The sequence below is a fragment of the Apium graveolens genome, chromosome 6, assembly GCF_009905375.1.
Source record: "Apium graveolens cultivar Ventura chromosome 6, ASM990537v1, whole genome shotgun sequence".
In the NCBI taxonomy this organism is placed as follows: domain Eukaryota; kingdom Viridiplantae; phylum Streptophyta; class Magnoliopsida; order Apiales; family Apiaceae; genus Apium; species Apium graveolens.
In genome coordinates, this window is record NC_133652.1 from 31,810,544 (window position 1) to 31,835,896 (window position 25,353).

General features: G+C 33.5%; 2 protein-coding genes across 3 annotated transcripts; one reads left to right on the forward strand and one right to left on the reverse strand.

Annotated features, from left to right (window-relative positions):
• The first annotated feature begins 2,457 nt into the window (after positions 1-2,457).
• On the forward strand, positions 2,458-5,708 carry LOC141666254 (binding partner of ACD11 1). Its single transcript, XM_074472249.1, has 5 exons — positions 2,458-2,593; positions 3,434-3,537; positions 3,629-3,704; positions 4,276-4,359; positions 5,004-5,708. The coding sequence occupies exons 1-5, from the start codon at positions 2,588-2,590 to the stop codon at positions 5,577-5,579; spliced, it is 846 nt and encodes a 281-aa protein (XP_074328350.1). The 5' UTR covers positions 2,458-2,587; the 3' UTR covers positions 5,580-5,708.
• Positions 5,709-21,627: 15,919 nt separating this feature from the next.
• Positions 21,628-24,645, reverse strand: LOC141666255 (uncharacterized). Of its 2 annotated transcripts, XR_012552191.1 has the most exons (5): positions 24,304-24,645; positions 24,098-24,142; positions 23,868-24,012; positions 22,494-23,613; positions 21,628-22,399 (listed from the first exon to the last, which is right to left on the reverse strand). XR_012552191.1 is itself a non-coding variant. In XM_074472250.1 (4 exons), coding segments are annotated over exons 1-4 (450 nt in total). In that variant the 5' UTR covers positions 24,563-24,645; the 3' UTR covers positions 21,628-23,612. The 2 variants fall into 2 exon arrangements, 1 of the variants encoding a protein (XP_074328351.1); XM_074472250.1 differs by having other exon boundaries at positions 21,628-23,613.
• Positions 24,646-25,353: the final 708 nt, after the last annotated feature.

The window sequence follows — 25,353 nt, forward strand, 5'->3', positions numbered from 1 at the left end:
TTAGGGTTGACAAAATGTCTTAGTCTTGTTAAAGTACCGGCATGTCTTTTACAACTTCTCTATAGGCCAAATTGACTTCTCTACAGGTAAAGTGACTTCTCTACAAGTAAGGAGACTTCTCTACATGCCAATTTGACTTCTCGATATAACTTGATCTGTGACTTCTTGACATTTGACTTGGAACATTTTTCAATCTACGACTTTATTCTCCACCAAGCAGTTCATCTTCATTCTGAGTCATGATCAGACTTGATATTCTTCCAGAGATTTATTCATAGCTTGTTGGCTATATACTGAAAAATACTCCAGTCTAGTCTATTTAAATAATTTTACAGACTCAAGAGATATCATTACAGATTACATAAAACTATAAGTCAACTAAATCTCAGGATTGTTAATGTGATTTAGTCTTGTTATGTTAAGGCATGTCTTGCACAATAAAGTCGAACCGCCGAAAAAATCGAAAAAAAGAGATTTAATAGGTTTAGTCTGGTCCAATTCGGTCGGTTTGATTTTTTTTTTGCTCAGCCTTAGCTACAGCGAGTTTCTATTTGAAAGAGTAGTGGTATTTACAAACCCAAAGTTTTCATATCAAAAAATAAAATGACATATTAAAAAAAATCTCCAAAAAAAGTCACTACTTTTTTACTAATTGCTCCCTCGTAAGTATAACGAGTATTAATTGGGAGATGGTCCTGACAACGGTTTGTCAAGGAACCGTTATGAAATAAACAAATTTTTAGCCGTTACATCAATCATTCAACACTTGTGATTAAAAAAAATAGCTACAAAGATCGTGGACATTGACCTAAATTAGACTTCTATTTAATAAGTGAAAATAGACCCTTTGCATTAACACTAATATGCGATTTCAGTTCCCAACCCCAGACAATATTCACGATCCGTGACGGGGCAAAAAGATAATTTTTCCGGACATGCGGTCCGTGCGACTATTTTTTAATCACAATTGTTGGATCAACCATCCAACGGCTAATCCCTGTAATTATTTTTGTAACCACAATAGTTGGATTAACCATCCAACAACTCAAAATTGTCGCATAACACGTCCCTAGCAAACATTTGGTAGGGACCTCATTTTTAATACTCCCTTCATCCCATTTTACTTGTCACATTTCCTTTTATAGAAGTCAAATTGACGAATTTTTAACCAAAGATTAAACTTTTAACCAAAGATTAAACATTACTCTTATATTATTTCAAAAAATTAAAATTTATATATTAAACTAGATTAAATCTATTTTCCGATGATGTAATTTTTTTTATTTCGTTCAATTATAAAATATTAATAAACTTTGGTCAAACTTTAATCAATTTGACCGGGTGAAAGTCAAATATGACAATTAAAATGGGACGGAGGGAGTAATGTATTATCAGTCTATTAGCAAAAACTAAATTTATGGTTTAGTTATAAAAAACTCTTTTGCATTAAAAAAAATAAAACACGGAAGTTCTTTTAACAAGTCCTGACTAATTAGCGATTTATGGAGGAGTCGTGGATCTCTGGTTAAACAATTTTGACACCTAGAACGTGCTTGTCGGTCATACAAACAATTTAGAAGTTTTAAATTCAATAAATCTAATTTTTGCATGACTTTTCTTTAAACATAATCGAACTAGCTAATTATTGATAGCGACATCATTATTATTTTAGTTCAAATGATAATATCTCATAGAAACTTTTTCATATATGTATAAAGCGTTCAGTGTAATTTTGTAAAAAGATCCCGACAAAATCGCAGTAATTATAAATTAGAAGATTTATTATATAAATAAATGAAGAAAAATATATATAACCTAGATCAATTCCAAATTTAGGAGGTGTATTCATTTCAGATTTTAAAGTATTGATAACAATTAATGGTTTTTAAAAAAATTTCGTTAATTTTACTTGTTCGTGGATTTTGACGGAGTTAATAAATAGATCTTGCATAGTTCTGATTTTGTGAAGTTTTCCGGAAATTCTTTAAAATTTCATATATTTTAAAGAGATTTCAAAAAATTAAAAATGAACTAGCAAATACATAAAAGTCCACCACCTTTTTCAAATAAAAAGAAATCTATGGAATTTTGAATAGCAGCAGATTTTGATGATTTTTTAAAAATTCAAATTGAATATCGCCAGATTTCAGCAGATTTTTTAAAATTTAAATTGAATACACTTAAATTTTTTTTAAAAAATTCTAATCTCTTTTTGAATACCATCAGATTTTAAAAAAAAATTCAAATTAAATACTTCTTAATTTTAAGAATCCAAAAAAATCTTTTCTTAATTTCAAACGTTTTATTCTTGTTACGTTATTTAGAAATAAGTAAATATTAATATAAATTTTATCACAAGAACCTAAGTTTTTTACTTTTTATTTATTTAATTAAATTAAATGCAGGTATATTTTTTGATCAAAGTAGGTCAAGGGTCAACGCTAGCTCCCCTGCCGGCATCAGCTAGTGTCTTTAGAAAAATGCATACACTTTTAACTCAAATCACATTATTCTTACACATACCTATCTATTTCTCCATCTTAGCACCAAAAACAAAAATAATCTATTTCTCCATCTTCCGGCACCGATGTCGGTGAGTAATTATACCCTCCTTAGCTTTGTATCTATATTTTTTATGCTGTATATATCTATTCCATCTGCATATCTATATATTGTTAGTTCCGATTAAGTTTGTTGTTGCTCGTATTAACTGCTGATATTGTAAACTAGGTATTAGTTTTATAGCTGCTCTGCTTATGAGATCTGTTTATTTATTTATTTATTATTATTATTATTATTATTTGTATCAGTTTTTTTTTTACCTGGTAAATGATGCTATTGCTTAGTTGCTGATATGTAACTGAATTGAACTCTAGTCTACTGGACACATATAGTTCTTAGAGTATGTTTGATATTAGGTTGTGTTTTGATTATGAGGAAAATGAGTAATTGATGATACGGTAATGTGTGTATTTTACTAGGTGTTTAAATATTTGGAATTTGAAAAATGGTAAGATGGTTAGATCGAGTGCATATTTCGTCAAATGTTCCCAATATCACAATGAATTTGAACGTGGATTTATTAGACACGCAGTTTTACCAATTTAAGTTGTTTATTTCCAATACATTGAAAAAGTTAGCTTCGGGTGCTTTCTCAATATTATATTCATTGTAATGTTGCATTGTTTGCTGCTTGGAATTCTCGATTCTCTGAAAGTTAATTGTTGAGTTATGGTAAGGTATATGCTGCCACTTTGTGTTGTGCGGCAATGTTTCTGTTTGGTATACTCGTATAAATATTATGTTAAACACTTCAACTTGATGAAATCAAATAGGTTTATTCATGTGTATTAATGATGTGAGGATTGAACAGGCCTTGTTTAGTTAATTGCACATACTTCATTCTACACCTCAAGTCGTGTCATCTTTGCAGATTAGAAGTGTAAAAGTCAGCAACGTTTCTCTAGGAGCCAGTCTGCAAGATGTTCAAGAGTTCTTTTCTTTCTCTGGTGATATCTTTTATGTTGAGATGCAAGGGTTAGTAAATTTGATGATTCAAATTCCTATTAAATCTTTCTAAGGTTCAGGGGGTGTTGTGACCTTAAACAATCATATGAAACATATGCAGTCATGATGAGCGATCTCAGGTAGCATTTGTCACCTTTAAGGATGCCGAAGGCGCAGAAACTGCAGTTCTCCTTTCGGTAATTACCAGTTTGATCATTCTTTTTTCAGAGCTTTAGCATTCTTACATTTTTTTCCAGTATGGTACTTTATTCGAAACACCTTTTGACATTGTCTATCATTCGGGAAAGGAACTCATTACATATTAAGATTTTAATGTATGTAGATAAGTTTATGTGCCAAATTGAGGTAGCATTATATCTTGAAGTCTGTTTCCGTCTCTTGTCCTTCATAGTTGAACACTTGAACCACCTCAAAGGGACATGTTTCTCTGAACAAACCAATGAAATTTGGATCTATGTCTAGCTTGCCTGGTTGGGACTTGGTAATATTGAAAAAAAAATGAAGACACTCTTGTATTAATTATAAGAGCACACACCACTTCCTAAGAGACAGATTTTGCCCCCTTCTTTTCATTTTGTTATTCAACAATTAATCTGGCAAGTTGTAAGGTATACATGTGATTGGACCTTTTTGGTTCCGGTATAGTTGCTTTTTGAAGTCTAGTTCACTTTAGTTGGAACTTCCTAAGATAGATACGTGTTTCAACATTTATGTATTTACGGAAGGGTACTTGTTACCTCATTTCAGGGGGCAACAATTGTTGATTCAACTGTTACTGTAGCTTTGGATCCTGATTACAAGCCTCCCGCTGCTGCTTTTGTTCCCCCTCCTGTAAGAACTATTTGCATCGTTAAATTTTTTTGTACTTAATAAGAATCCTAAGGTTAATCTTAGGAAAATTTCCTAAGGTAATGGTTGACTTGAGTCTATTATATTTAGGGCTTTTTTGAAAAATACCCAAGTCTAAAAACATTTTTGCAAAAATACTGTCATTTTTAAAAAAAAATTGCAAAAATACTTTTTAATTTGCAAAAATATTATTTTTCAAAAAAAATTGCAAAAATACGGTTTTTTGGCAACTAGAATCAACTGCATGCAACCTTTGACGAGTTTCTGCAATTACATGCAACCTTAAATCAACCAAAAAAACTTTATTCAACTAGTTGCATATCTGGTTGATTTTGGTATATTCCGTATTTTTGCAAAAAAAATCAGAAGATAGTAAAATCGCAAAAAAACTTAGAAAAATTAGTATTTTTGGTAAATTCTCTTATATTTATTATCAAATTGCTTACTTTCCTAATTCAAAGACATGTTAAATATATGGTAAGTAAATATTTAATAATTAATGATTATGGTTCCTTGTTTACATGTATTTGTGGTGATCTTAAGGAAAAGTATCCTAAGGTTAATCTTAGGATCCTTATTATCGTAAATGAATATATGTGGCCTATTAACCGTTCAACTTTTTTCAGGTAACAAAGAATATTACCCCAAAGAGTGGTGAATCTGCTATCAACAAGGCAGAAGATGTTGTTACTAGCATGCTTGCAAAGGGTTTTGTGTTAGGTAAAGATGCTGTTGGAAAAGCAAAAGCTATAGACGAGAAACATAAGTTGACTTCCACAGCATCTTCTAAAGTTTCCTCTCTTGACAAAAAAATTGGATTCACCGAGAAGTTAAGCATTGGCACATCTATTGTGACCGATAAAGTCAAGGAAGTGGATCAAAAGCTTCAAGTTTCTGACAAAGCAAAATCAGCATTTTCAGTTGCTGAACAGAAAGTAAGTAGTGCTGGTTCTGCTGTAATGAAGAATCGTTATGTGTTTAGTGGAGCAACATGGGTAACTGGTGCTTTTAACAAAGTTGCCAAGGCTGCTGGAGAAGTCGGGCAACATACTAAAGAGAAAGTGAGCATGGTTGAAGATGAGAAGAGAAGGAAGATGGTGGATGAGTATGCTCAAGTTCATTTATCAGAGTCCCCAAAAGCTTCTGAAGCCAGTGAGCACAAGCCTTCCAAGCCTGCACCAGCAGAAGGCCTGATCCTCTGATTCATTATTATTGTAAATATATCTTTTACCAAGACTCTGGATGCTGTTATCTTAATTCATTATTAATATCCCAGTCATCAAGAAAGTAAGAACTTCGTATGTAGAACACATGCATTTATATTTCTTTCAGATCGCGGCTTTATTTGGCACCAAGCTGTTAAGTAGTGTTGGGTGTTTAGCTTTTGCCAGAAAAATTGGTTACCAAGAGCAACTCCAATAAGTTAGCTATTCAAGATCTTAAACTAAAATTTAAGGAATTTTGTATAAAATAGAGTCCTAACAGCATTCTGGTGCTTACTTAAAAAATTAGCATCATCCACTCATGTCTTATTTATAAGTAACTATTAGTGATTTCTTACCTTTATTTTAATAATAAAAAAAATCATTTCTCTCTTCTTCTCCATATCAAATGCATAACTAGAGTTTAAATATAATATTAAAATATTACTAGAATACATTTATAAGAAATGTTGTTGGAGTTGACATACAATTAAAAATCCTAAAACACTAGCATTCATTTTTATAATAATATTTTTAAGTAATATGTTAGGACTCTATTGGAGTTGCTCAACTCCAATAGTATCCTTACCTATTCCTTAAAAATAATATAAATTAATAGGATCCTAATTATTTAAGACATTATAAGATAGCCCAACTCCAAGAATCCTTATTTTGGTTCCTTACTATTATTATAATATTAAATTCAAATAATATTCATATTTTTTAAAGAAGAGAGAGAAAAAGGAGTGTGAAAAAAAAAGGAAATGAATATTTAATTAATAAAAGTAAGATAGAGAATGATTAAGCATTCCTTATCTTTAAGGAAGCAAAAAAGGAGCTTAACTTTTTTAGGGAACTACTAGGATGTTGTTAGAGTTCCAATTTTAACTAGCATAATAACCCGTGAGAGGCACATGTCATTTTCTAGAGTTTTTTTATGCATCATGCAATTATAATGTTTGTAAAGTAACTCCAACAATATCCTTATATAGGCTCTTGGGTCAAATTTTGAAAAAATGAAGATAAAATTTCTCTCCAACAAGCTCCATGTCCCCCTCTATAACATTAGGAGTTTCGAATGCTTCCTCACTTTTAGGAGTGAATATCCCCTCGACTATTATTATATTATATTTTTCTTACCCGTTATTTTATATTTAATAAATGAATATAAACAGGGTAGTAAGTGTACGTTTAAAACGAAACGATTAAACTTAATTTGTATAATGCCTTTAGTATGTTTACAAATAAAAAGCTACAAATTAACATATATGTTGAATACAGAGTTGACCAAAATCTTGAATTTTATTTAAATAAACTATATGTATTGCTCTATATTATTACTAAGTTAACTACTAACTTACAATTAACTTACTCAATTTAAAAAGATAAAAAGTGCATAACTGAAGTCAGAATGACATGCAATCATAATATACAATAATATAAAATTTACATTATTGTTAATATTAAAGTTGATTTTAATGAAAAATATTAGTTTTTGAAATTCAACGTATGTATGTATGGGAAAATGTTAGTTTTTTATTTACACTACAGTTAACAAAGTAAGATTAAGTTATATGTGTGTGTGTTAGTATGTGAATTATTGTATGTTACATCTCTTAATAAATTATGATAGTTTCAATTATTTATATGCTAAATATCTAATTTATGTACATGTATAATTGTAACATCCCAGTCCCACATCGAGGAGATTTGGGACTTCTGTTCAGTTTATAAGGTAAAGTACTAATACTATGTGAACCAACAAATCATGATCATTTGGGGGCCTGTGGTGGGCTTGTCGTAACCCAAGTTGGCTGCACTCGGGACAATATGCTTCGTCTTATTTCATACTCGTAATCGGGACTTGACCTGGTTTTCGAAAAAGGCTCGGGATTTGATCCGGGTTGTCATATATGGTATCAGAGCCGACTCTCGAAAGTTTGATGCGTCAAGTTGCCGGAGGTGGGGACATGAAGGCTGGTGGTATTATCCCACAATGGCAAGAGGTCCGGAGGTGGGGAGACGAAGCCAGCCGATATTATCCCACAATGGCTAGAGAGGTACGATCTTGGTCTTATGGGATGTCTGTTCGGGCCTGACGAGGACGTCAGGAGTTTAAGTGGGGGAGTTTGTAACACCCCAGTCCCACATCGAGGAGATTTGGGACTTCTGTTCAGTTTATAAGGTAAAGTACTAATACTATGTGCACCAACAAATCATGATCATTTGGGAGCCTGTGGTGGGACTCGGGACAGTATGCTTCGTCTTATTTCATACTCGTAATCGGGACTTGACCTGGTTTTCTAAAAAGGCTCGGGATTTGACCCGGGTTGTCATATATGGTATCAGAGCCGACTCTCGAAAGCTTGATGCGTCAAGTTGCCGGAGGTGGGGACATGAAGGGTGGTGGTATTATCCCACAATGGCAAGAGGTCCGGAGGTGGGGAGACGAAGCCAGCCGATATTATCCCACAATGACTAGAGAGGTACGATCTTGGTCCTATGGGCTGTATGTTCGGGCCTGACGAGGACGTCGGGAGTTTAAGTGGGGGAGTTTGTAACATCCCAGTCCCACATCGAGGAGATTTGGGATTTCTGTTCAGTTTATAAGGTAAAGTACTAATACTATGTGCACCAACAAATCATGATCATTTGGGGGCATGTGGTGAGCTTGTCGTAACCCAAGTTGGTTGCACTCGGGACAGTATGCTTCGTTTTATTTCATACTCGTAATCGGGACTTGACCTGGTTTTCAAAAAAGGCTCGGGATTTGACCCGGGTTGTCATAATAATCATTATTAACATCCTGAGATAATTGATTACTTAAATAACATGCATTTATAATTATTCGAAAATTAAAATTATGTAATAAATAAATTGCTATAATTTATATATGGTATTCACATTATCACTGACAAACAATCCATATCTATTTTTTACGCAACTGGGTATCAATCATGGTTGTAACATAAAAATGAATTATATATTTTTAAGACTTATTATTGATATTCATGATTTTTTTTCAAGAATTCGAAAGAAAAATTGTATTTATATCGTATTTTAAATCGTTTTTAAGTTTCTTTCATTACGACTCTAATATTCCTTCATATAATAACTTGATAACATTTTATACTATTCTTCTAAAATTAAAAATTTTCATTTCGATAAAGTTTTATAAATATCAGTTGAACTGATTAATTACTTCAAATTATTGAACAATATATGTTTTTTTCCTTAAATAATATAAAACGTATTGAATCAAATGCTACAACATAGTATAGATATAACTTTTATTTGAATAATTCAAAATATTAAAATAATTCAAAATATTTGTACAATATTATCTTGATCAATGAATATTGTTAATCTAAAAGAATTCTTTTTAAAAAGTTAGTTTTTTTAAAGTGAAAAATGAAAAATAAATCGATTTAATATATAATCGTAGTTTTAACAAATCTAGTGAGATCTCATTTCAAATTTCAAATATTCTTAAAATTGAGACAAATCCCAAAAATAATAATGTGTTACCAGTGAAGTTAGTAATTTTAATATAGATAATCAATTGACTTGATCCTATAAAGACCTCAAACACATTAATTTATATTAACAAAAAATATTAAAAAAATTCACATTATTGGTAAGATATTCTCGCCGAACTTGTAATTTAAATTTACTAAACGTAGAATGTGACGATATTTTTCGGCTGGGTCATGTAGTCAAATTTCGAGTATTTTTTGAACAATGGGCCAAGTTCTAAAATGCACTGACTCATTATAATTCGAACTTATCTAAATATGTAATACCAATATAGATAATTTATATATAAGCGATTCTATATTCAATATTTTAAAAAATATATATATATATATACATTTTAATTACTTTTTATAATAAAAAATATGTTAAAAATATATGAGATATATTTTTAAACTAAAAAATGATTAATAAATAAGATAATAATTCATTTATGTACTATGTCTAATTTTATATCTGGAATTCAATTCTTTAAAATTAACTGTACAAATATTCAACTAACTATCTTTTTTTTGCGGAATTCAAGTAAATATCTTTAAATTTAAATAAAATATTCATTTAGTACACTTACATATTATATGTATAACAAAAAGCACATGTGACAATATAATATAGTGGTGAGAGATTGTACAGTTGAATGAAATAACTTGAGTTCGATTTCCACAAACCACATCATTTAGTTTTTTCAATGAGAATTTTTAATTTCATGAAATTATACCCTTATTCTCCTATTATATATAAAAGATATTGAATTTTTTTAATTTTAGATAAGAATCCTTTATAAGTAAAATGTTGTAGTTACTCAAATAGTTTAGTTCGGCTTGAAAACCCTGATTTTCTTATATACCTTAGATGAACCTATTAACTATTGCTTGAAAATTCTTCAGTGGGCCGATCTGTAATATGTGAATTGCTGGGGGCAATCTTTTTGGTTCTGGAAAATTTCTGTAATAATAGCTGGAAAATTCCCAAACTTATAGCCTACGCACCAAGAAGTGGCGCGACTTAGGGGTTGTATTTCCACTGTCAAATACTATTACAAAATAATTTTAATTTATACTCCCTTTGTTTTCTTTTATACGTCATTTGACTTTTTTGCGCACAATTTTAAGTTCATTGACCGCATAGATAAAATAATATTTTTTAAAATTTTCTTTTTTTAAATTAAAATTTTAGTTATATATTTTTATTCATAAAAAAAAATTAAAAATTATTCTTCTAACTATGCGGTCAAAACACTTAGAAGTTTGTGCACAAAAGTCAAACATCATATAATAAAAAACAGAGGGAGTATTACATAATGATCATTTTTTCAAAAATAGATGTAATATTATAAACATACTAAATAATCACAAATTAAAAACTTAAATATATGATGTATTAAATATATACTATTAAAAAAATCAATTTATAAGTGGGTAAATCATATTTAGTAATAAATTACATTTATATAAGATATTAATAAATTATAAATTGATATATACTTAGAAATGTAATGAGTTAAAAATATAATTATATTGGAGTTTTAACCAAATACCGATCACCGATTATATTCAGGTAAGATCGTTTTATAGAAAAAAATATGAGACATAATCTGAGCAGGTATATACGTGCTCGTATACGGCATCATATTTTATTATGCTATATTTTTTATGCTAGATTTGATCATATTCAAAATATATATGACACATGTATAATATTTTGAGCCGAATATAAGTCGAGATATCAAATAATTCGGATTAATTTACCGCCAGACTTTTATACATTCATTTTTCATTTGTATCTTAGTCTTTCTTACCTATATTCATTATCATCACATTGTTTTTAATTCTTAGTCAATTGTACAATTTAACTATATGTGTAATTTTATCACATTGATCCTTATACATCTATATATAATCAATTTCAATGTTCTTTTTTTGAAAACTTACTGCCAGTGAAAGTGAAAGATTCCATGAATCATAGTATACTCGTACTTTTTTGACATGTAATTTTGGTATTAGAAAGAGAGACAAAAAAAAAGACCCTTTGCGGCTGAAGTGTTATATTTTCCTCCCTGCCCGAGGTGAGGCGGTGAGCATTTGTTCCTCTAAAAAATGTTGACCCCATTCAACCCCTAGGGAATTTGAACCGCTAATAAAAATAAAAAATCCCTTCCTCTCTACTTAGTAATCACCGTGCCAAAGTTTAAAAACAAAAAAACTACTTTTCTATTTCTCAAATGATTCATACAATCTCCCCCAATTATTGAGATGGCAGTGAGATTCTCTCTCGGTCTCCTTTTACTTGTGTATTTCATCTTGCATGCAAGTATTGCTCACAATGATCCAGTCATACAAACTATGGAGGAATTTTCTGGGTACCCACCGATTGAAGAACCCCCAGTTGTAGTCTCAGAAGAAGCTCAACATAACCAGGTATAACTATAACTTCTACTTACTAATATTTTCTTTTGGATAAGAAGTAGTTGCATATATTTAATCTCTGAAGAAGCTCAACAATACCCGGTATTACTATAACTTCTACTTAGAAATGATGTTTTTTGGATAAAAAGTAGTTGCATAAATTTAAATACTCGTGCATGCGTGCTTTCACCGGTGGCGGGACTTTCAAATTGTACTTGTGTTAGAACTAGTGGTGGCCAAACGGGTGTGCCGGACGTGCCGTGCCGGTTTTTTATCGGGCCGAGTTGGCTATATCTTAATTCGTGAACAACACGTCTAGATATACGGTTCGTGGCGGGTTAGTGCCGGTTCGTAAAAGTTGAACTCGTGTGTAGCTCGCGGTTTATACGAGCTGAACGGGTCAGGAAAGAGTATAAATAACAGACAGAAAATGGGCGCGTGCAGCAGGTTATTGTTTACGGGGCGGGGCGGGGCGGGGCGGGGCGGGGCGGGTTTACAGGACGGGGCGGGTTTAAGCAAACAATACAAGTATACAACTTGTAACTGCAGAACCTGATGTCATGATTGCAAGCTTTTTTAGATATATATTTGTGCATATTTTAGTTATAGTATTATAACAATCATAGTGATAATTGTCTCATTTTTATTTTATATTTAAAATTATAGTAAATATTCATCTGAACTTTACCTGCTCTGTTAAGCTACAAAAGTAATAATAATATTATTATTATTATTTGCGGCTAATAATAATAATAATAAATAATTATGTTAAATATTTATCTTTTTTAATATCAACATGTGTTAAAATAAATAAAAGAAAAGAGGACGGTACCTCTATAAATTTTATTAATTAAAAAAATATTACAATTGATTTGAGATGACTCCTCTCTAAAAAACGGAACAAACCGCATTTTACATTTTGAACAAAATACAAATTAAAAGAAAATTAAAAAATGCAATATTAAAATATTCTATCATTTTACTATTTCATTTATTCAAATTCTTCTTCTTCTTGTTCGGTTGTTGACATGCCTGATTCCGATGATGTGTCCATTGTCATCCAAACCTCTTCTTCTCCATCCGAGTCGTCTTTTTTCCTTCCTTGTTGTCTTTTCGCGGCTTGATCCCAATCCTTTTTGCAAACACATATTTTTACCACATCCGGCGATAGACTTGATCTCTTCTCGTCCAACACTCTTCTACCGGCACTGAAAGCGGATTCAGAAGCAATTGTAGAGGCGGGAACTACTAAAATGTCCCTCGCAATTTTAGCTAACACCGGAAATTGGTTCTCATGATTTTTCCACCATGTTAGTATTGAAAAATGCTCATCTAACTCATAATGATAAGAAAAAAACTCTCTAGTCATGCTAAAAGAAGTTGTAGGTGCAGAAGAAGTAGTGGAAATTCTACACTTTTGTTTTTTAGTTAGGATATCCCTCACTTTACTATTGAACCTACTACTACTATTACTAGTCTTAGGTAATTCAAGATTTGGAGTTTTGGGAGTATATACATCTATAAGACGATGTAATAAATCTAAACAATTAGTTACATAAAGAATATGATTATATGAAACTCCTAACACCATGTAATAATGTTCTAGGATATTTTCTAAACCTTCTTTTCTAACACCAGGATCTAGAAGACATGCAACACCATAAACATAAGGAAATTCAGTAAAATATTCTATCCACTTAATTTTCATATCAACAACAATTGAACCAAAATGTTGATCTTTTTCAAATTCTTTTAAAGTAGTAACAATATTAACACACTCAACAATAACATGATGTGCATTTGGTTCGTAAACGTAAGAAAAAATCTTAGTAGCATGTGCATAACACTCAAGCAAATCACGTACCTTAATTGCCAATGCCCACTGAGATTCATCAATTAATCTATCCTCCACTTGGTTTCTTGGATCAGAATTATACAACTCCGTGATAACTACCTTATATTTAATTGCATCACATAGTAATTTATAAGTTGAACCCCATCTCGTGGGACAATCAATACCCCACTTTTTGGGTAGTAACCCGTTTTCTCTACATAATTTTTTATATTGTCTCTTTAATGTGTGTGCTATACGTAAATATTTAATTATTTTTCTAATGGGTAATAAAAAAGTTGTTATTTGTGAAATCCCCTTTTGTGCTGATAAGTTAAGTATGTGTGCACAACATCTAATATGCAAGAAAGCGCCATCTAATACGGTAGGAATATCTTGTGAAATATAATAAATAGCTTTATCATTTGCCGAAGCATTATCCAAAGAAATCGTAAACACCTTGTGAAATAAATTAAATTCGTTCATTGTTTCCACTATTCTTGTTTTTATGTTATAACCGGTGTGTGACTCATCCATAACATCAAAAGCAATTATTCGTTTTTGTAAAAAATATTCGGAATCAATCCAATGAACCGTAACACAAATAAATGGTTCACCTTGACTTGAACTCCAACAGTCAAGATAGAATGAGAGAGGAGAGATTGTGAGAGTGAGATAGAATGAGAGAGAGAGTTTGTGGCCTGTGGCTGTGGAAAAAAAATGAAGCTGGTGCAAATTTTATAGGGAGAAAATTTTAGCCGTTGGACTTGAGAATTAAAAAAAAAAAGACGTTAGAGGCTCAGGTTTACGTTAAGAAAAGAGACTGAGTTGCAGAAGTTGCAGGCATTTGTTTGCAGAAGTTGCAGACTGAGTTGAAAGGGAAGAACGCGACAGCTTTTGAACGTCCAGGCGCGTGCGTGCCGAGCGGGTTCACGGGTTCACGGGTTCACGGTTCGAACGGGTTCACGGGTTCACGGTTCGAACGGGTCGAACGGGTCGTACGAATCGAGCGGGCGTGTCGGGTCTGTTTCGTGCCGGTTAACAGTGTCGTGCCGTGCCGATTATCGAATCCTGAAAACTGAACCCATAAACGACCCGTTATTTTTTGCGAATTGTGCCGAGTTTGATTCGGCCCGTTACGAGCTGAGTTGATACGGTTTTTTTGACGAGTCGGGGCGAGCCGGGGCGGGGCTAACCGCCCGTTTGGCCACCTCTAGTTAGAACTGATAATCATGCTTTATACAATGAACTTGAATTGTAAATGTTAACAATCTCCATTGACAAACTTAAACTCTGTATACAAATCTTCAAGATCAAGTTTTATAATTGTGATCTTAAAATGTAATAGTAACTCACTTACTCTACTAACAAAGAGAATGTATTTATTCTCATTTCTAGATCCAGAGTCTTGTAACAAACTTTTAGGCGGGAAGAGACTTGCCAGCTAATTGCTAGCTCAGCCTTAGCCATACACCCAAGCCTAGAGTACTCGACTTGCTATTTACTAGACTAGACTTGTTATTCAACATCCCCCTCAAGTTAGAGTAGAACAACTCCTAACTTGGACAAAAGAACACGCAAATGCGCTGAAGCTAAAGCTTTAGTGAACAAATCTGCTGGTTGATCATGAGAAGCAATGTCGTGAGTAGAAATCAAACCAGTCTTGAGTTTGTGACGCACAAGATGACAATCGATTTCAATGTGTTCAGTGCGTTCATGAAATACGGGATTAGAAGCAATATATAAGGCATATTGGTTGTCACAAAATAATGGAACTGGAGTAACATCACAGATTTGTAGTTCAGATAACAAGGATACCAACCAGTAATTTCACACACAATATCAGCCATACTGCGATATTCAGCTTCAGCTGAAGACCGAGAGACAACATGATGTTTCTTGCACTTCCAAGCAATGACCGTCCCTCCAAAAAGAATGCAGAAACCTGTCAATGACTGACGAGTCAAATGACAACCACCCCAATCAGCATCACAGAATGCAGTCAGAACTGGATTAACTGTGGCAGCATAAAACATGCCTTGAGTGGAAGTGGTTTGTAAATATCTGATGAGCTTGAGAGCAGCATGCCAATGGATTGATCGAGGTAAATGCATATATTGAGCTAGAATATGCACTACATAGGATAAATCATGACGAGAAATGGTTAAGTAGATAAGTTTACCCACCAGTCTTCGATAAGCAGATACATCTTGAAGGAGAGGACTATTAGAGTCATGCAGCAATTCATGATGCTGCTCAATAGGAACAAGGGACTGCTGAGACTTGAGATGAGCAAACTCAAGAAGTAAATCAGATGTGTACTTCTGCTGAGTCATAAAAATACCATCCTTATTCCTGGTTACTTGAAGCCAAAAAAAGTAATGCAATGCACCAAGAGCTTTGATTTTGAAATGAGAACTCAAGAAATCAGTTATCTGAGCCATAAGAACGACGTCACTCCCGCTCATAACCATATCATCTACATAAACAAGTAGATAGACAACAAAAGATTCCTTAGAGTAAACAAACAGACTGGGATCTCCTATAGTCTGAACAAAGCCAAATGAAATTAAGGGCAAGTCATATACACTTCTTCATCTAATAGACCATGCAAGAAGGCATTTGTTACATCAAGTTGAGAGATATCCCAGTTTTTCATAGCTGTCAAAGCTAACAATAATCTGAAAGAGGTCATCTTTGCCACATGGGCAAAGGTTTCAAAGTAATCCATACTGACAGTTTGAGTAAACCCCTTTGCAACTAACCTGGATTTATACCTGTCAACTTTACCATCTGACAAGTATTTGACTTTATAAAGCCATTTACATCCTACAGCCTTTTTAGAAGAAGGTAAGGGAACCACCTCCCATGTCCCATTGGCTTCCAAAGCAGCTAACTCTAAACTCATAGCTTGGCACCATTCTGGAAGATCAACAGCTTCCTTATAGTGTTGAGGTTCAGAGATTTTATCAGCAATAGAGACATTTGAGATCAAATGAGCTGGTAAGCCAGTATAATCATTAAACTTGACTGGAACTGTCTTCTGTCAATGGGGTCTAACCACAGGAAGCTCACATGAAGGTGTAGAAGTTCTGATAGACTCATCAGAGCAAGAAATATCAGTTGAACTAGAACAGTCAGTGTCTTGCACTGTTGCATCAAGGTGGGAATCAGACAGAATTGAGGTATCTCTAAAATTAACATCAAAATCAGGATGTAAGGGATCATTATCAACAAAGAAAGATGACTCAGGAAACAACAAATGTGGAGACTGAGCCTTTATAGTTTTAAAAGGAAATACGTTTTCAATAAACTTGACATCCCTGCTAACAACTGCCTGTTTGGTAGTAAGATCAAGAACCTTGTAACCCTTTTTTTTCATACGGGTAACCAAGAAAAACACCTTTAAATGACCTAGCAGCACATTTATCACTTGATTTTGGTACCACAGTTGCATAACACAATGATCCAAACACTTTTAGCCGCTCATAATCTGGTAGAGAGTTAAAGAGTACCTGATAAGGACTTTGATTATTCAAAACTGCAGTTGGTGTTCTATTGATTAGATATGCTGCTATAAGCAGACAATCTCCCCAGAAAACGATAGGCAATCCAGCATGAAACCTAAGAGCTCTAGCACAATTTAGCAGATGTCTGTGCTTTCTCTCAACCAGACCATTCTGTTGAGGAGTATACACACAGTTAGACCGATGAATAATGCCAGCAGCTTTCAAAAACTGATTCACCTCCTGATTTATAAATTTTGTACCATTATTTGTTCTTAGAACTTTGACTATTTTAGCAAATTGATTTTGAATCAGTGCTATAAATTCTTTGAGAACAGAAGGAACAGTTGTTTTATTTGGTAGAAGATACACCCAAGTAGTTCTAGATTTGTCTTCAACTAATGTAAGAAAGTAATTACAATTTCCATGAGTTTTAAACCTATAGGGACCCATACATCTGCATGAACAAGTTCAAACAACTCTGAACTTGTAGAGGTACTAATAGGGAAACTCAATCTAGATTGCTTAGCGTAATGACAACTATCACAAACACCTAATAGTTTGTCTGAACATACTGGGTAACTGAAAAACTATATCAGTGGGTACATGACCCAATCTATAATGCCAAATATCCAAACTTGACTTATTAGTTGAAGTAGAAGCAGCTACAGTCTTCACAACAATGTTACTCTCTGTCTGATGTTTCCGTAAAATGTCATTTGTCAGCATATACATCAGCATATACAGTCCATTCTCCTATTTACCAAGTTCTAGAGGTATCTTCCATGTATGATCCTGTACATAACAAATATCAGTTTCAAATACTACTTGATATGAGGTATCCTGCACCAGTTTTGAGATAGAGAGAAGATTATATGTAAATGAAGGAACACACAACACATTTGTAAGTGTAAGATGAGCACTAAGCTTAACATTCCCAAAATGAGTAATGTCAGCAGTTGCTCCATTTAATAGCTGTAAAGTAGCAGTGCAGGGTTGAATGTCTTGAAGATAAGACATAAATGGTGTGATATGATCTGTAGCACCAGTGTCTATGATCCAATGACACTGGTTTGTAGCCTGAATCACACTATAAACTTGAGGAACAAAGTGTCTGTTATCTGTCATTTGAACAGTATTCACCGAGTGATTAGAATTCCAGCTTGGACCATCATTTAAGGGAACAGATGCAGTATTGGATTGGTTTCCAGATAGAGACTGTTGTAGCATTTTGATCAACTGATGACACTGCAAATCTGATAGATTGAGAGGAGGAGATGAATTAGAGTATTGAACTCCTGCACTGATAGATGTACTAGTAGTGGTTGTATTTGCAGTTATGACATCTTCAGGAGAATGAACCTAGAGCTGGCAATTCATTCGTTTCGTGTATTTTCGTATCGTGTACTTTCGTGTTTCGTGTCATGAATGTCTAACCCAAACCCGAACCGTTAAGGATTCGTTTCGTTTTGTGTTCGTGTACCTTCATTTCGTGTCGTGTTTCGTGTAATTTAAAATTAATAATAAAAATAAAGATAAATAAAATATATATTTAAATATTAAGTTTTTATTAGTCGAGTTTTAAGTTAATAAGTTATAAAGACTCAAGTTATTCAATTATTATGAAATTTAAATTTGAATCTATTTTATGTATATATTATATGTAAAATATTATTGTAAGATATATGTATTCATATAATTTTGATAAATTTATTTAAATATTTATTTATTTCGTGTACTTTCGTTTCGTGTCATGTACCCAAGTGTAAACCCAAAACCGACACTAAATTCATCCGTGTACTTTCGTGTTCATGTATTTTCGTGTTCGTGTACAAAAAATGTCAAACCAAACCCGTTATTTTCGTGTCGTTTTCGTGTCGTGTTATCGTGTCGTGTACGAAATTGTCGGCTCTTTATGAACCACAGTAGCAACAACTGAGTTTCTAGGAGTCAGATTTTTAGGCTTTGGCGTTGGTTTTCCAAACAATCTATGCCAACTGGGATAACCATGAATACAATAACACTTCTCCTTAAGATGTCCACTCATGTGACAAAATTCACAGATAATTGCTGCATTAGAACCTTTCTTGTTGACCTGAAATCTTGCTTGTAGTTTGAAAGGATTGGACTGAGTTTTCACAGACATAGCTACATTGTCATTAGTAACACTCACAGCATTATGAATGTTTTTCTGATTCTCCTCTTGAAGAAGAATAACATAACTCTGATTTAGAGTTGGAAGATGCTTCATAAGCAAGATCTGGCCTCGAATTACAGTATATGTATCATTCAATCCCATGAGAAAATGTGTAAGTTGAACATTTTGCTCACTTTCAATCAGCTTTGCATTCACTTGACAAGTACACTGAGCACAAATACATCTAGGTTTATTCACAACACTATCAAGCTCATCATTAATAGTGCGAAACCTTGTGAAATATCCAGAAAGTGACAGAGAACCTTGCTCCAGGTGAGATAGTTCTTTCCTCAAATTAAAGAGTTTAGGCACATTACTCTGAGCATATCTGACTTCGAGATCTAGCCAAATATCTCGAGCAGTTGTGATATACACTATACTATTTCGTATATCCACAGAGACAGAATTCAAGAGCCATGAGGTCACCATATCATTACATCGCATCCAGTGCATCAAGAGAGGTGCATTTTGTGCAGGTTTAGAACAAGTTCCATCAACAAATCTGTATTTTAGTTTTGAGGATAATGCAATAGACATAGATCTACGCCACTGATTGTAATTAGATTCAGTTAATATAACAGCGACAAGTTGCATTCCTGGATTATCTGATGGATGAAGGTAGTATGGATGATTACAATCAAAGGTTGAAGAGGTTGAGGTGGAACCTATGATAGCAGTTGAGTATGATGCAACTGTAGGCATGATATACTAGATGCATGTGAACTTTGATCAAACAGATTGAATGCAATTAAATCGATTGAGATAGCAGATCAGATTGCAGAGTGAACTTACACAACGAAGATGTGATTAGCTATACGTGAGAATGAAGAGATTTTCAGAACGAACTTACACGAAAGTTATGTTTTGAAGATCAGCAACAAGAGATTAAACAAGATTGAGAGAAAGAGTGCTTCGATTCAACAGCGGAATTTTGAGTTCTTCAAGGCTCTGATACCATGTTAGAACTGATAATCATGCTTTATACAATGAACTTGAATTGTAAATGTTAACAATCTCCATTGACAAACTTAAACTCTGTATATAAATCTTCAAGATGAAGTTTTACAATTGTGATCTTAAAATGTAATACTAACTCACTCACTCTACTAACACAGAGAATGTATTTATTCTCATTTCTAGATCCAGAGTCTTGTAACAAACTTTTAGGCGGGAAGAGACTTGCCAGCTAATTGCCAGCTCAGCCTTATCCATACACCCAAGCCTAGAGTACTCGACTTGCTATTTACTAGACTAGACTTGTTATTCAACAACTTGCTAATAACACAGAGAAAGAATTAGATTTTGATATATTAATTTTGGGTTAAAAGAGTCAGGATTCAGGAATGTATAAAGAACATGTTGGATTATCTCTTTTCGAAGATGCAACATTTGGAGACCTTTTTCTGCTTGCTTTACTAATTTTACTTTGCATATATATGTTTTAAAGATACCATGTAGTTCGTAGTAATGCCTGAAATCAGATGCAACAACTTCCCCGGTTACTGTGTTTTTTAACTGCAGATCAGAATTGTTCAAGTTAGGAATCTTTCCTTGTGGGCCTCAACAAGATCCATCCTGATGTTCTTTTCCTCTTGCGGGGAAATTGAGTATGTTGAAATGCAAAGGTTTGTGCAATGTGAAATGTTCTTTCTTAGGTTTAAGCATTCCTTTCGGCTTTCTGCCTTGTGATAACTCATGTTCTCCTATATTTTCTTAGCAGTAAATCTGAGCAGTCTCAGATAGCTTTCGTAACCTTTAAACACTCAATTGGAGCAGATTGTGCCATTATGCTTTCGGTAACTTAAACTTCTCAAACACGGTAAGGATAAGATTATCCAATAATAATTCTGCACCTCTCCTAAAACAGGTTCTGTGGTTCGTCATATAACTGGTCACTTCATAATCCTTTTAAAGATAGATTATCCAATAATTATAGTTATACACCTCTCCTAAAACAGTTTTTGAGTAAAATTTTAAAGATAGATTGTCCAATAATTATACTTCTTTTAGTCTTCACAATATGCTTCTATAGTGTGGAATCTGTAGACTGTGATATCAATTTAGCACAAGACTTGTCATCTATTTGTAGTAGTAAATCATTATTACACCTGTTTTAGCTTACACACATAAGCACATTGTCATTGACAGGAGCTCATAGTAAGAGTTAATGACATGATAATGGGAATATCATGTTTAACTTGTGGACATCGAGTCATTTTGCAGTATCAATGATTAAAATTTTGGGGGACCAAAAACTGTCTTAAACAGCAGTTCTTCATTGTTATAAGCAAAAAACACAATGAGGGTACTGTATCCAAGTCAAAAATGTTTGGGGGGCGTAATCTGCTAACACTGAATAGGAGCTCTTGGGAGTCATTAGACTGTTATCCACAGCAGGCTTTCAGGGACTCTCGTGTGTGTGTTTGGGGGGGGGGGGGATTATATAGCTTGGCTGCGAGGTATAGGAACTCGCTGTAGGACAAACCCTGTTGCAATTGTTTGCTCTTATTCATGAAGAGCTTTTTTGAAGATACATTTCCCTCAGAAATTGTAATAGAAGGGTTGAGCAGTTGCCTTTAATTTAAGTATGTTCTGCATAACAATTTCCATGGACAACCTTTGATATGCTGGACGACACAAACAAATGGCTACTTTCTATAGACTTACCTTTCCTTGTTATGACACATTATAATATTCCAGGGTGCAAAGTTACTGGACCTGACAGTAATTATAACTCTAGCTCCCAGTCGCGAGATTCCAAGCACTGCTTCATCCCCATATCCAGTAAGGATTTAAAATTTCTTGTGCACATTAACCTCCCAGATTTCGTTCTTAGAATTCAAAACCTACTGCAATTTGAATTAGGCAACAGGAGAGAAAGCTACAGATGAAGCTGAATCTCATCTCTTAACAACAAAGGATGTATTTAGTAGCATTTTGGAAAAGGGTTATGTTCTAGGTAAAGCATTTGCTGTTGGAACTTCTGACAAAGTCCAACAAGTGGAGCAAAACCTACAAGTCTCCAAGAAAGTTAAATCAGCAGTTGCTAAATCTGCTGTATTGAGTAACCAGTATTTATCTATTGGGGCTTCCTGGGTAACAGTTGCATTTGACTCGGTTGCCAAGGCTGCTGCAGAAGTTAGCCAATATGCCAAGGAGAAAGCAGCAATTGCAGAAGAGGAAGAGAGAAGGAAAATAACTGCTGAAGAGGAACAGACAGTTGCCAAAGCTGCTGCAGAAGTTAGCCAACATGCCAAGGAGAAAGGGGCAATTGCGGAAGAAGAACAGATAGGGAAAATGACTGCTGAAGAGGAACAGAGAGTTGCCAAGGCTGCTGCAGAAGTTAGCTAACATGCCAAGGAGAAAGCCGTTATTGCGGAAGAGGATCGGAGAAGGAAAACGACTGCTGAAGAGGAACAGAGAAGGAAAACCATGTAGTACCTTGTTAAAGTTCATGCATCCAACCCTTGTATTTAGAAACTTCCTTTACTTCAGCTCTTTTGCGAATGCCATTTACTGATTGTGTATGTGTAGCTTACAAACTTCCTTGGATTCAGCTCTTTTGGTAAATCTCCTTGTCGCTTGTGCAAATGAAGTTTCGCTTGGATCGGACAAGAAGGAACTACTGATTTCTCTTGTTGGCCATTTTCAAAAGATTATTGCTAACAAACATCTTGAGTTGTAGTTTACCCAATATCATTCATTTTTCTTTCTTGTTTCTAAGTTAAAATGTGCCCGTTTTGCAAACGACTTGAATTTGCCAATGTTGGATGAAAATTTACTAGAAACTTTTAAGGTGCTGAGGAAAAAATTACCATATGATGAGAACTTATGGTGTTGAATAAAAACTAGTCATTGCCTTAACAATTAAGAAAATTAAGTTTTATTAAATCACAAATGAGCAGATGATTACAAAAGAGAACAGGCTGTATTGTAAACAAAAACAGAACATTATTTCTAAAGCTCATTGACGGGACTGGATTTTGAAGGCATGGCAAGACCCAATAATTTGATTAGATAGGGTCAAGAAAAAGAGCAAGAGAGACAATCAGGTAGTGACAGTGTATATATACTAAGGGCCGTGGTCCCTGCCTCCATGGTAAGTTGACTGCTGTGTGGGTTTTGGATAATCAATCATTATGTAAAGAAAACGTTAGATGTTTGCATCTTTAAAATTCTTCATCACAAAATCTGAGTTTACTTTGGGCATCACCTCTACTATCTTAAAGTCATTCAGTTATATATTAAAGGTGTTTGATTCCGCTATCTCTCGGATAATAAATAATTTCGAACAAAGAGGCATAACATGGAGTATTAACTATGATCAAGCTAATAATTAGTAGAGGCGGCATGTAAACAAATTGCTTATGTGTGAATATGTGAAGCAAGATGAATGCAAGTAATTAGTAATGTAATGTGTTTGTAATAAGCAAATAAAAAAGGGGAAAAGAACCAAGTATGTACGTGATATATTCGAATTACTGGCTATTTGCACCACTTTAAGCTTAGGCGTCAGTAACGGTCCGAACAACACAGTTGGACTCCAATTACCATCCCTCTTCTGCAATTCATCATTTTAAAAATGAAATTAAAAATTTATTTTTTACCAAGTGGCACTTTCTTTAGCAAAACAACAATGTACATGCATTCTTCGATGGCAGCAAAATTAGAATTCCACGTGCGAACATAAAACGGTGAAATTTGAAAATAAATAAGAACAAGCTTTTAAGATTTATTATATTTTTATTAGGCGAATCCAAATTTTATGATTTTGATCAATATGAATGAGAGAGAGAGAGAGCAGAAAACACGGACTAGATATAGCCGAGCTTCCGGTGAAGACGATTATTAGGACTTTGCTTGTTGTTATGAAACTCCTCCTGCAAGTTCCTGCTGTTTCGTAACGCCAAAACACCGCTCGCCGACACTACCCTCATATCGTCAATCTCCCTTGAAATTTCTACATATACAACCATAGTCAAACACTTGTATATGCAATTATAGGAAATACATACAATTTCAATACAATCCGCATTTCAACCTACCCGTGGCCTTTGAATTCCGATTAAAGTCTTTCAAGTTATTAACACCTACAACAAAACACTACAAAATAGTTACAAAATTTACCGTTGATTTAATTACTGAATTATATATATATATATATATATATATATATATATATATATATATATATATATATATATATCGCTGATGGAATATTTTACACACACATATTATATTATGTAAATACCTTTTTGAGAAGGATCGTGAGAGGTTAGATAGAGGATGAGAAAGCAGAAAATGATGAGCATCGGAATAATATGAACGAGCTTTTCTGTCGATTTATGAGGCTTTTGGGACTTCCGGAATTGTTCGTCGTCGCCGGCTACGAGTTGAGAAGCTAGCTGTTGCTTTATTTTGAAGTCGTCTGTAGTGAGTAGTTCGATGTTATCATTGTCTCCATTGCTGTGGAGCTTCGAGTTTGGGGAGCCTAGGGATTGTCGGTGCATTTTCCAGAGAGAGACCAGAGAGAAAGCGCGTGAGCCTAGAGGTTTTCACTTATCACTTATCACTATTATGGATTATCAGGTTAACCTCTATATTAGCATCTCTCTTTTAAGTTTTAAATGGTGGGCAACTCTCCTGGGCCCTGTTTGTGTACTTTATGTTACTCCTTTCCTCCCGTTAAACGATATCTCTTTTGATTTTTGTTACTGTTCACGATAAGCGATTGTCTACCAATTTACATCTAAACTATAATATCAAATATAGTCATGAGTCCAATTTACGTCTAAGCTATAATATCAAACACAGTAATGAGTGATATCATTGGATTCATATTTATCACTACTTTAATACAGTGAAATTTTTATATTTAATACTAATACGAAATTAAAGATATTAACAATCAAAAGTGTGCATTGGCAAACGTGTCCAACACAAATAGGAAACGTTTTTAGGGACGGAGGGAGTAGAATTTAAGTACCTCAAGTATAACTAGAATTAATATTTTTTAAATTTTATTGTGAATAAAAATTATAATTAAAATTTTAATTTATAAAAGATATTTAAATATATTAATTTTAACTATAAGATCAAAACACCTAAAGATATGTGTCAAAAATTAAAGCGTAAATTATTAAAAAATAGAGGAAATACCGTAGTTTGTAAATGCAATTCGAAATTACTAAATGGTAAATTCATATTATTAAATAATCTCTTCATTCTTTGTGTTTAGTCCCTCCTGATTTTTTATTTACAAAAAATATATATTATTAAATAATTTTTTCATTTTTTTTCT

Coding starts and splice junctions, on each gene's coding strand:
- LOC141666254 (XM_074472249.1), top strand. Junction 3,538..3,628: donor TTTTATGTTGAGATGCAAGG/GTTAGTAAATTT, acceptor AAACATATGCAG/TCATGATGAGCGATCTCAGG. Junction 3,705..4,275: donor AAACTGCAGTTCTCCTTTCG/GTAATTACCAGT, acceptor ACCTCATTTCAG/GGGGCAACAATTGTTGATTC.
- LOC141666255 (XM_074472250.1), bottom strand. CDS start 24,562: ATGCACCGACAATCCCTAGGCTCCCCAAACTCGAAGCTCCACAGCAAT. Junction 24,143..24,303: donor TCACGATCCTTCTCAAAAAG/GTATTTACATAA, acceptor GTTTTGTTGTAG/GTGTTAATAACTTGAAAGAC. Junction 24,013..24,097: donor TCGGAATTCAAAGGCCACGG/GTAGGTTGAAAT, acceptor TTGTATATGTAG/AAATTTCAAGGGAGATTGAC.